General features: G+C 46.6%; 2 protein-coding genes and 1 long non-coding RNA gene across 3 annotated transcripts; 1 reads left to right on the top strand and 2 right to left on the bottom strand.

Moving 5' to 3' along the window:
• Nucleotides 1-31: 31 nt before the first annotated feature.
• Nucleotides 32-3,545, bottom strand: rbp5 (retinol binding protein 1a, cellular). Its single transcript, XM_057046189.1, has 4 exons — nt 3,268-3,545; nt 2,856-3,040; nt 1,116-1,217; nt 32-484 (listed from the first exon to the last, which is right to left on the bottom strand). The coding sequence occupies exons 1-4, from the start codon at nt 3,341-3,343 to the stop codon at nt 431-433; spliced, it is 417 nt and encodes a 138-aa protein (XP_056902169.1). The 5' UTR covers nt 3,344-3,545; the 3' UTR covers nt 32-430.
• LOC130533072 (uncharacterized) lies at nt 2,374-3,859 on the top strand. Its single transcript, XR_008952476.1, has 2 exons — nt 2,374-2,420; nt 2,633-3,859. It is a non-coding gene; the product is annotated as an uncharacterized LOC130533072 (long non-coding RNA).
• Nucleotides 3,860-4,067: 208 nt separating this feature from the next.
• ptpn6 (protein tyrosine phosphatase non-receptor type 6) lies at nt 4,068-12,142 on the bottom strand. The gene is made up of 16 exons (XM_057045975.1): nt 11,985-12,142; nt 11,700-11,794; nt 10,723-10,845; nt 10,299-10,493; nt 8,642-8,825; nt 7,892-8,008; nt 7,683-7,811; nt 7,036-7,132; nt 6,852-6,931; nt 6,633-6,779; nt 6,392-6,523; nt 6,159-6,313; nt 5,445-5,512; nt 5,209-5,360; nt 4,877-4,941; nt 4,068-4,336 (listed from the first exon to the last, which is right to left on the bottom strand). Exons 2-16 carry the CDS (start codon nt 11,705-11,707, stop codon nt 4,240-4,242), a joined length of 1,749 nt encoding a protein of 582 aa, XP_056901955.1. The 5' UTR covers nt 11,708-11,794; nt 11,985-12,142; the 3' UTR covers nt 4,068-4,239.
• Nucleotides 12,143-12,283: the final 141 nt, after the last annotated feature.

The raw sequence follows: 12,283 nt of genomic DNA, 5'->3' as shown, positions 1-12,283 counted from the left end.
ACTTTATAATCAATAAACATCCAGACACATATCTGGTGCAAACATTGATAAGGAGGAGTTTATTGGAGTCCAGGGAACAGCTGGAGTTTGACTTTCACAGGGATGGGAACAGGTGTCAGACGCCGTTAAAAGCTTCTGCTTATAAAGGGCCACGTTGATAAAAGGGGATTAAAAATGGTCATAAGAAACTAAAAATACTCCTGCTAATTATGGGATTGGCAGTTTTCTGCAATCATGATCTGACCCCATGTCAGTGAAAACATATGACACAAATAAGAACATTTGCACAATTATCATCAGGCACGCTGAGTCTTCATTATGGTTTAACACTACGACTACCAACACTGAGCAGCACTCGGACCAAGTTCGGAACTATATTTTACTTCATGAACAAATGTTTGCTTTCCTCCAGAACTCATTTTACTTCACTTCAGTTGGCCTTCTTGAAGACTTGCTTGGCGACCACTCCCTGAACTCTCATCTCCTGTAGAGGAAAAGAAATAGATCTTCAAGAAAAAGCCGGGAGGTGATGGAGGAGAGTGAAAATCAATGACACCAGCTCAGTGAGCGGCGCAGAAACCAGGGCGACCGATCCACTTTCCCCTCCCTCGCCTCATCCTTTTAGCTCCTAATCCATCTTCCTGCTCCCCTCCGCCCCTTGTGTAACCGGCTCTACCATCAGGATCATCCTCGGTGGTATTTCTTTAATCGTGTTCTCCGGAGGTTTGGACGCCACGGTGGCTTTGTCCTCGCCGCAGAGGTGACGAGGAATCCTTTCCTGATTGGTTACATTCAATCCCCCGGGGCACCGATCACGTTAGACAAGTTTTTGTTTTTTTCCAGGAAATGGACTCCAATGAAAGGTGTATGTGTGTGTGTGTGTGGGGGGGGGGGGGGGGGGGGGGATGGGGGGGGGGGGGGTACAGCTGCACAGAGCATCTTTTATAAGGGAAAGCTTTTTGTAAAGACTTTCAAACGTTGCCTTATTTGCATGTTCTCCCCTCGGTGAGCATCGGATTTGGCCTCTTTTCCTCCTTTTGTATTGTCATTTTCCTGGTAACCCCCCCCCCCCTTCCCCCTTCCCCCTTCTTTTCACCCCCGTTATAAATCCTCACCAAATGCAGCTTGTCTCCCTCCAGCCAGTGTGTCCAGCCTCGTCCTTCCTTCTCGCCTTGTTGCACACAGACCAGGCTGTCTCCGTCCCAGCTCACCGTGGTCTGAAACAAGCAGAGGTGACGTTTGTACGCGGCTCAGCCTGAACCGAAGGAGCGAAACAGTTCAAGACCGCAGTACCTTTGCAACTTTTAGGGTTTAGGGTTTAATTCAATTCAATTCAGTCTTTATTTATATGGCACTTTTCATACACTAGGTAGCACAAAGTGCCTCACAAAGGATAAAAACAGCAAAGAGAACAAGAGAATCAAGGAAAAGGACACACACACACACACACACACACATGCATACAACACACTTACACACACACCCAAACAAGCTGAGACAAGCTGAGACATGGCTGGGCACCGAGACCTGAGGCGAAGGAGACGCCACCTGTAGGGTTTAGGGTTAGAGTTTAGGGTTAGAGTTTAGGGTTTAGGGTTAGGGTTTAGGTTTAGAGTTTAGGGTTAGGTTTTAGGGTTTAGGTTTAGGGGTTAGAGCTTAGGGTTTAGGTTAGAGTTTAGGGTTAGGGTTAGGGTTAGAGTTTAGGGTTTAGGGTTAGGGTTTAGAGCTTAGGGTTTGAGGTTTAGGGTTAGAGTTTAGGGTTAGAGTTTAGGGTTAGAGTTTAGGGTTTAGGGTTAGAGTTTAGGGTTAGAGTTTAGGGTTTAGGGTTAGAGTTTAGGGTTTAGGTTAGAGTTTAGGGTTAGGGTTAGGGTTTAGGGGTTAGGGGTTAGAGTTTAGGGTTTAGGGTTAGAGTTTAGAGGTTAGAGTTTAGGGTTTAGGGTTTAGGGTTTAGGGTTAGAGTTTAGGGTTAGGGTTAGGGTTTGAGGTTAGGGTTTAGGGTTAGGGTTAGAGTTTAGGGTTTAGGGTTAGGGTTTAGGGTTTAGGTTAGAGTTTAGGGTTAGAGTTTAGAGGTTAGAGTTTAGGGTTTGAGGTTAGGGGTTAGAGTTTAGGGTTTAGGGTTAGAGTTAGGGGTTAGGGTTAGGGTTAGAGTTTAGGGTTTAGGGTTAGAGTTTAGGGTTAGAGTTTAGGTTAGAGTTTAGGGTTAGGGTTAGGGTTTAGGGTTTAGGTTAGAGTTTAGGGTTAGGGTTTAGGGTTTAGGGTTAGGGTTAGGGTTTAGGGTTAGGGGTTAGGGTTTAGGGTTAGAGTTTAGGGTTAGAGTTTAGGGTTTAGGGTTTAGGGTTAGAGTTTAGGGTTTAGGTTTAGGGTTAGGGTTAGGGTTTAGGGTTAGAGTTTAGGGTTAGAGTTTAGGGTTAGGGTTTGAGGTTTAGGGTTAGAGGTTAGGGTTTAGGGTTAGAGTTTAGGGTTAGGGTTAGAGTTTAGGGTTAGGGTTTCGGGTTCGGGTTCGGGTTAGGGTTTAGGTTAGGGTTTAGGGTTTAGGGTTTAGGTTTAGGGTAGGGTTAGAGTTTAGGGTTTAGGGTTAGGGTTAGGGTTAGGGTTTAGGGTCAGAGTTTAGGGTTAGAGTTTAGGGTCAGAGTTTAGGGTTAGAGTTTAGGGTTAGGGTTTAGGGTTAGGGTTAGGGTTTAGTGTTTCTCTCCGTGAGGCTGAGAAACTCTTTACTCGTGCAGAATTTAAGCAGGAAGAGATGATTACATCACACACAGAGAGAAAGACATCGCTCACAGCGGTCGGGGGACAGACGAGACAAAGGCTGAGATTTCTTTGATTTCAAAGTTCAAAGACTGTTCATCCACACAGACCTGACAGGTACGACCGTCCACCGGCCCAAGATCTTCAGTAAACTCTTCCCCTATCCTGAAATCCATGTTAAAGTTCTTAAATGTGGTGATGGTGCGGATCTTCATGGCTCCTGAGGCCGGATCGTGGGCGATCTCTTTGGTGGGCTTCAACAGACACACGATCTTCCTCAGAGCAAAGCCAATATCTGAGAGGAGAGATCAAAGCACAGGGATCATCAGAGACACAGTCACGAAGATGGTGACTTCATCGCACTAAAATGTGCAGCTGCAAGTGAGCGTGATCTAAATTGTGAAATCGAAGCATTACTACTTTCTTCAGAAGATTCGGGGGTCGCAAAATGGGGCCCTGTGACGGTGGCTGGGTCGCATTTTCAGGAACTAGAGAAGCGGTGAAATCAGGCGTCCGCCTCACCTAAACCTTCGAGGTACGCGTCCATGTTGTGCTGCTCCACCATATGATAGGTGCCGGAGTAGTCGGGCTTGGACATGTTCTCCCTCCCCAGAGAGCAGGCGGCTCCAGTGCTCGGCTCGTCTTCCCTCCTGCCTTTCTTTGCTCCACTCTGGATCCGATGTCAGTTCCGCGGACGCACAGACGCGCAACAAGCCTCAAGAGCTCCGCTCGTCTTATCTCCGGACTTTGTGCAGCTGCGGGGAGAATCAGCTCTGACTGGAGTTTCTGCAGAAGCACAGGGAGGAGGAGGAGTGGGAGACGGTGTGGGGGTGTGGGGGTTGGCCACCCAGCACCCAGTGGGAGGGAGAGGCGGCGCTTTACGGTCAGGAGAGCAAGAAAGAGCCGCTGGGCTGCAAAAGTGGCCTCCTTACTTGACTTAGTGAGTCAAATCATTGACCCGAATCCTTCTGTCGTATAGAGTGATACTGATAAAGTTTCAGTTTTTTAAAGTAGACATTCATTTATGTGTAAATGTGCAGAAAAACAATAATAGATCGATAAAAGGTTTCAGCTTTTCCATGTCTGCTGTCATTAAAGTCGATATTTGCTAACACGTTAGTTCCTAATGCTTTTTCATATGTAGTGTATCTTAGAGAGCCTCTCACATGGTGCAGGAGGCCTAATTAGGCCTAATTAGACTCACTCTTTAAATGATGGCACTCTGTGACACAAGGAAAGCAGCCGTTGATTAAATCTGCTAATTTGTGACCTGTCAAATGTTTGAGCTGAGCAGCAACATCAGGAGAGCGACACGCTGGATTTGTTGAAACATGCTTTATTTTTATTTAAAACAACGGCATCAAGAGGACCAAAAGTCATCTAATCGGAGAGGTCACATTTAGATTTCTTTATCTTCACTAAAAAATCTCCAAGACAAAAATAATCTGCATTAATATAAAGAACACGGTGGATGATATATATTCGGAGCCTCTTCTATCTTTTCTTAATTGAGCCGCTCTTCTTGTCGGCCTTTTGCTTCTTTCCATCTTTCTTGGCTTTTGAAAAGTTCTCGTAAACGTCCTCCCTGCTCCTGTTAACACAGAAAGAAGCCGCTCAGGGATCGTTTAGTAATTTGGCTGTTGGGTCCAGCATGAGGACCAGTTGAGGTGGAGAGGATGACGAAGGGAGCTGCTGCCCGTGAACAGTCGGTCAAAGCTGGAAACTGAAAGAACTCAGAACACCTGAATTAAATGAATGAAGTCTCTCCGGAGGCTCGATGCAGCAGCGACTGCTGCTCCTGACGAAACCAGAACCAATACGAAACAAAGACAACACAGCACTCTGGAACTGGATCAGACTGGGTTTCTTCTGACTCTGTTGTGGCGTGAGAATGAGCGCATCAACAACGGGGAAGTTTTCAAGTGTTACTCATCATTAAAAACTACAATCTGAGCAACTCGGGCCGAACGTGCTGAGTCACATCGGACAGAAGAAAAGTGTGGTGGCGGCGTGAGGTTTGGAGGAGCTGCATGAATGTAACAGCAACGTCTGACTCACACACACACACACACACACACACACACACACACACACACACACACACACACACACGGGAATGGCTCTCACTCACTTTGACGTCTGTCTGCCAACAGCAGGGTGTTTGAGTTGCAGGTTTCCGTACTCCGTATCTGTTCCCTGACATAAGAAAGAGCTACATCAGATATGGACACAGGATGGTTCCAACCTGCAGACCCCCCCCCCCACACACACACACACACACACACACTTTGTCTGCACAACAGTTTCTGTCTCTCGGTCAACGTTCATTTCACTATCTGATAAATCTGCTGCAGCCGCCTGACTGGCTGTGGTCAAAGGTGGAAAACCCCGTTGACCCGATAATCCACATTCGCACCCAAACTTTTCCACCGTTGCCCCTGACAACGTCTCTGCGCTGCTCACCATGGAGGCATAATCTTTGGCCTTGGTGGCCTGGATGTAATCGGCCACAGCCAGGTAGATGAACTTGTACTGGGCCTCGGTCTGCACCATGCCGGAGCGCTGTTCTCGAACCATCTGGATGTACTTGGAGATGTCGATGTCGCAGTCCAGGCCTGGAGGTGAGACGGGAAAGATGGGTGGGGGCACCGAGGGGGGCATCAGAAGGCCCTGGTCTGCAGACGGCAGCCTGAACGTACCTAAAGTGTTGATGGTCTCCAAGATCATGTCGATCACCACGATCGTACCCGTGCGGCCGATTCCAGCGCTGCGCAAGACAATTAAAAGTGGGTTTTTGAGTGTGGAAATTTAAATTGGACTCATTTCAAGTGGTTGATTTACCAGGATAACTGATTTATTGGAGCCGTTTTGTTTGGAACAGATTGAAATGTTTTAGTGTGAAATATTGCTCTTGTTCATGTTTCATCTCTGAATAAATTGCATCCTCATTTAACTTTTTTACTATTTAACATCATTGTAAGGAGACGAAATAGAAAAGATTACTTACAAACGAAAGCAAAAATAAGATTTTCTTATTATTTTCTGGACAAAAACTTAACCACCAACATCACTTCACCAAAAACTGCTTTCAATGCAAATTCGTCAATTTGTTCCTAAAATACTGAACATTGTTTATGTGCAGAGGTCATTTTAACTATGGATTAGGTGTTCGGAACCTTCACAGCCATCATCTTACTGTCCACACAAGTGGCCTCGGGCATCCCTCACATCACAGGCAAAATTCCAAAAAGGATCATCTGTAGACTGAAAAGCTTTTGTTCCGACCTTTCTAATCAAAATCCCAAAGGGTTGTAAACCTAAAGATCTGTGCGTTGCCGTAGTATTTATGATTATGAAGCTTTATGACAGACGACTGAGCATGTGACCAGCTGGAGCGCACGGTGGCGTCCTACCTGCAGTGGATGATCATGGGTCCCGCCTTAGCAAACTCATCCTGTTTAGCGTTCACCTGAGCGAGGAAGCTCAGCACGCCACCGGGCTCCTCGGGGACCCCGTGGTCGGGCCAGCTGATGTACTGGTAGTGCCAGATGACACGAGAATTTTGCGGCTGTGAAACGAACAACGGCAGAAGTTGAAGTCCAGCAGGTGGACGTCAGGAAAAGGCCGATCGTGAGCCCGAAGGTACCTGTTGCGCTGGACACATTTTCAGAACTCGTACTTTGTAGTCGGCGGCTTCTCGCTCTGAATTAATGGTGACCACGTACTGACCCACATCCTTAGGCTCTTCACTGTCTGGCCAGTACGGCACACACTTATTCTGCACAAAAACAAGTCAATCACGTCACCGCTTTATGTGCAGGCAATACAGAGGGGATATTTCAATGTATAGCGTTAGATATATGGCGTGGGTATTTGTTAATGCTCACCCGTCCTTTCTCAACCTCCCTTGTTGTCATGACAATGACCCTTGTGTTCTCCTGCCAGACCATTTGCCAAAAATCACTGACAGTCGACGCTAGACACCCCTGACTGGCGATGTACACCTTCTGGCTTGTGGACTCCCACAGGGTGTTCTATGGAGACAGTTCAGGAGGTGACGACGGGGTCATCGGACGTGGGAAAGCAGAATATCTGGCGTGTCTTACTCTCAAGTAATTGGCGTTGATGTAATCCGAGCCCACGACGTTGGGATCAGCGTTCTTCAGGATGACCCTGGTGTCGTTGACTTTGAGCACAAGTGGAGAGGAGAGTTCACGGGAAGGCCAATATGAGTTTCACAACCCGATTATGTTGAATGCGTTTATATTTAGGAGCAGGTTGAACACTCACAGGGAAGGATGTTTTTGTATCTGTTTTTGCTCTTATTTTCAGGCCTCTGCCCCTCCTCTCTGCTCTTCTTCACCTTTGCCTCCTGCTTTTGGAGAGCCTGTAGGACAGAGACACGCTGTTAAACTACAGGCTCTGTTAAACTACAGGCTCTGTTAAACTCCAGGCTCTGGTTCCCTGTGATGTTTTATATGACATAACCTAATTCATAAAATAATAAATCAGGTCGCTCAGACTGTGAAGTTGTCAAGTGGTGCAGCTATAAATTTTACTAAGATAGACATGTTTGTAAGTGAGGCAGTTTGTTTAAAATCAGTTAATTTATGGAAAGTAAATTAAACTACACTATATAACTGTCATAATGTGGATAACATTTTTTTTCAAGTGTCTTGGAAATTAACTCCTAATTGTGTTATTAATGATAATTTTTCTGTATGATTATTCATGCGTTTATATAGTATAAATCACTCTACAATGATATATTCTGTCTAATCCACATCACTCGAGTTCGGCCAGTCTTCCACTGGTGTCGTTACATAACTCTGCCACAGGGTGGCGGTATAACTGACGGTAAAGGGGCTTCTGGACGGATCTCACTCCTCTATTCTTGCACCACACTTAACATAATAAGAAGTCAGGTAAAGTCTTACATCAAACTCCTCCCAGAATCCGGCCTTGCTCTTCTCGCTTTCGCCCTCCAGCTGCTTCTGTGTGGTCTGGTCCAGCTGTTTCACTCTGCTGCCAATGTCTCCTGCATTCACTCTGGTGGAGTAATATGGCTGAGGACACAAATCAGGATGATCAGAAGAGGTTGTGGTCATTAAAATAAACTGTGGATCTCCACCACGAGGGCACAGACCTGTCTGAAATACACCCAGTTGCCAGAAATCTCCTCGATGCCGCTGCGTTTGTAATACTCCACCAAGTCTGTGAGCGTGTCAAACATGTCTTCACCTCCCACCGTATATCTGTCGTTCTGGGTGATCAGACACACATCAAAAACTTCAGCCACATTGAGCAGAAACTTCAGAAAGGTTGGAAAGATAAAAATATGCGCGGCCCTGTTTTTCTTTCTGCTTTGATGAAAGAGCGCAGCGATCAGAGATGTTTTTAATGTGTGTTTGCCTGATGTTCATCGCTGAGGTTTCGAAACGACACCTATCTGAGATGACACCTATCTATCTTTGTGACCGTTCCAAGAATCTGACGTTACTCTGCTTATCAATGGAAACCTGGGCGCCGTTTATGGTAAGCTGTAAGTAAAAAAAAAAACAAGTAAAAAAAGTAAAAGTAAAGAGCAAAAAAACACGCCGGTTCCGAGAGAGACGGGGGAACAAGAAAAGCCTGGTGACAAAAAACCACTGGGACGTGTGGCGGGATACATGTGCAAAAGAACAAAAGCAGAAGCTTAAATGAAATTAGAGAAATGAGACTTTGTCCATTTAATTGATACGTTGCAATATTGGGAATACCCCTGAATATTTCTGACTAATGTCCACCTGCTGCAGGAAGACACGCTTGCAGAGAGATGAAACCCCAAAAATCGACTTTCAATTCTTAAATCCATCTATTACACACTGAACACACAGCCAAACACACACACACACACCTGGCACATTATCTTGATGTGGGACACCCTCTTGGTTCCAGTTTTGCCGATGGTGTCTGTCAGGACGGACAGGACAAAGTCTCCCGGTGTGGACAGCGACTCCCTGACCAGGAAGGTGAACGGTTCATCTCGAGCCACGAGGAGCTTCTCTGCATTGGACCCAGACAGGTGACCATGGTACCACCTGAGACACACAAAAACTGCCATGTTCATGAATGGCTCGCGTTTCCACGGAAACAACAACAGTTTTTCTATGAAATCGTGAAATCATGCTGTCGTATTAAAATCACTCGGGTGGTTAAAAATGGCAGCTGTTGTTGCCGTTTTATTTCTGTCACATTTTATTTCTGTCATATTCTCCTGTGAGTGTGTATGTGTGAGAGAGAGAGAGAGAGAGAGTTTGCAGAGAGTGTGTGAACTGGTGAAGGCTCACTCTAGAAGGCCGGGCTCCGACTTAATTTTAGTCACAGTTCTCGATTTCTTCTTCTACACTTCCTGCTTTGTGGTCGGAAAGTTACTGATGACAGATTTCGTGGCTGAAGAAGACAAATTATTTATAGACTTGTCCTCCCCCCCCCACCACTGCCACCGCTGCCACCACCACCCAGTTTTAACACCTAGCAATACACCTGCAATAGCTGCGCAGTTGGCTGTGCAGGCTTGGCACCGTCGCTGGACCAAAAATACAGACTTTGCGGTGATTTCAGACACAAGACACCAGCTGAAGCGTGCGTAAATGTGTTAGAAGACAACTGAAAGCTCCGGTGAGATGAGGAAGGTAGCAAGTGAGCAATAACACGATGAAGTGTGCAATAGAGGAAGGCAAGCTCGGTCTGGCCATCACCAGTGTCAAAACTTCAAGTTTCCAACCGCAGCAAGAAAAGAGAAGTTAGACAACAGACGAAGGGGGGCAGAGTGTCTCTCTCACACACACACACACACACACACACACACACACACACACACACACACACACACACACACACACACACACGGAGAACAAGCACTTCTTGCTGGCCATTAGCCATCCAGCTATGGTTATGAAATGACCATAGCCACGTGTTCTCCAATAGTCAGGTTCTAACGTTCTAACTCCCTATTTTGGCCTCGTTGGCGGCAGAAACGTGGACGACACACAAACACAGACGTAACAATCCGCACAAAAGCAGAAAAACGACCCGCTGGAGTCACCAGATGCGCAGCGTGAGTCGTCCGGGTGTCGCAGTGGCGTCAGCTTAATTGCCAGTAAAGTGAGGTGTGTTGGCGTCTGTTGTGTAAAGAGACGTTTGCAAGATCGTGACAGCAAAAAACGCATCATCGAGCGAAAGGTTGCCCTAAAGGAAAAACCTCTGTGCTCATTTGTCATAAAGTAATAAAGAAGAGCTGCCACGGGGGGACGTTGGACGGTCGTCGTGCTGTCACCTTCATCTCAGGGGTTTGACCTCTGTGAGCTGCCGCTGCCTGCGTGGACATTTTCACCGGACGCGTGACCTGATTCTTTCTTTCTAAATGTGTGCGATTGTTCCGTGGGGGGAAAATGCTTGAAGATGGCCCAGTTTCACTCCTGAAGCGTCGCCCATTAAAGACACAGGCGTCCACGTGTCAGCGGCGGCGCTGATCAACGCGGCGTGCGTGCGTGGACGTGCGCTGCACTGACCTCTCTGTGGTGGGGTCGGAACAGTTGAGGGGGTATTTGAGCTCGATGATGGTGCCGTCTTTGTCCTGCAGGATCCCGTTCTCCGCCGTGTAGTAATCCACCAGCTCCGTCAGCGTGGCGAACTTCTCCCCGCCGTACAGGTCATAATAGTCGCCCGTGTTCTGGATTCTAATGTGGGTCACTATCTCGCCCACCCTGCAGAGACATAAGAGGCCATGAGAGGTTCTCCCTCCACACCATCAGAACCGCCTGGTGAATCTGACATGACTCAGCGTTTTCCTGACCCAAGCGTGCGAGCTCACGTTCACCATCATGGAACCACCGGTGGTGTGGAACCATCCTGTGCTGCAACAACAACCTGATCTGATGGAGCCGCTTCGGCTCCTACGCTTAGAAGGTCTCCTGCAGATTTCTGTTCCTTTACCTGACGGACAGAGAGAAATCGCCCGTGTTCTTTCTGCTGGGTCGAGCCAGGAAGCTCCCGTGGATTCCTCGACTCTTCAGGATGTTCTCGGCCTGCAGGCCTGTGATGTCTCTGTGGAACCACCTGCAATGTTCCAGAATGGACACACAATCAACACAAGCGCAAAAAGCCCGACTAACACAAGCAGATTGTGATTATTATTACTATAGAGGAATTAGGTTCTGGCACGGCGGCATTATTTTCACCTGACAAAATGATGATAAAGCTTGTTTAAGATTGTTAAAGTAAGATTAACAAAAGCAAATTCCCGTATAATCACGGCAGATTTCTGGTAATTAACGTAACATATTATTCATCTTAAAAATCGAATAATATTCTTAAATTCACTGTATGATAAATTTATAGACATTAAAGGCAGCGCACCAACGACTCCCATTAAAATCACATGAATAAAAATTAAACAAACCTTTCAAAAGCATTTTGTACCTAATTAAGTACAAGATTTTAAAACCGTTGGATATATTTAGGATAAACTATATTTCTTTCAAAAGCCTTTTGATGCTAACTTTTTTGGCGAGGCCTAAAAATGTGCAGTTTGAAGCTTTAACTGTGAAATATGGAAGCCACACTAATGTCAGGAGGTACTTTAGTGTGACAGTTGTGTTGTGCCGGCGCTGGAATGCAAGTCATCAGAAATGAGACCAAAGATCCACTGGCCGTAGACGTGAACCCGCTTGAAACCTTTAGAGTCTTGGACACTAGATTGTGTTCAGCTACTGAAACATTGTGCAAAAAAAAATAAAACCCACAAAAATGAAACCCAACGGCCGCTAAAAATCAAATCACATGAGACTTTTTGCGGAGAAAAAGAGTTGTCAGATGAGGGAAGAGAAGAGAAGGAAGAATAGAAATAGAGAAGTTGCCCTCATGCCTCGCGCACTGCGCACAGCAGCACGGCGCGGAGCACCTGGACTCACCGAACCATGTTGTGTCCTGTGCTGCTGTGACACCAGAACAGAAGTGGAGTGTTTGGCAGGTGCCACCTCTACCTGCACACAGCGGAGAGCCTTATCTGCTTTGATACAGAGACAGTTGATTAATACTTCCTGACTTTACAGCTGCACCGCCGCCTGAAAGAGGCGACGCACACAAACTCTACATGTCTGCAAAGACTTCCACGTTTAGAAAGCCCTGCGCCCTCTCCCTGCTCTCCAGCTGCACCTTGTCCTCCTGCCCGAAAGAAGAATCAAGGTAAAACTTACTCTTCTCAGGTGCCTTGGAAAATGAGCCACGACGAGGCGTTCGCACTGTCCGTCTGTCTCTGTCTGTCTGTCCCCTTCCTTCCTTTTTACATCTCCTTTCACAAACAGTGAAAGCAACACAGGAACCAAAATAGCTTATGGGCCGGAATCCCTCTAACCGATATAGATGTGCTCTTTGTGCGCGTGCTTGTGTGTTTGTGTATGTTTAAAAGATGGTGGAAAAAAAAAAAGGTGAGCTAGTGAGGCGCGTTAAACTCAGAGCCTGGACATTTGAATGGTAAATTCCACGAGGAGCTTTT

Source organism: Takifugu flavidus, chromosome 10, assembly GCF_003711565.1.
Source record: "Takifugu flavidus isolate HTHZ2018 chromosome 10, ASM371156v2, whole genome shotgun sequence".
Classification (NCBI taxonomy): Eukaryota; Metazoa; Chordata; class Actinopteri; order Tetraodontiformes; family Tetraodontidae; genus Takifugu; species Takifugu flavidus.
This window is presented reverse-complemented; position numbering and strand designations above follow the sequence as displayed.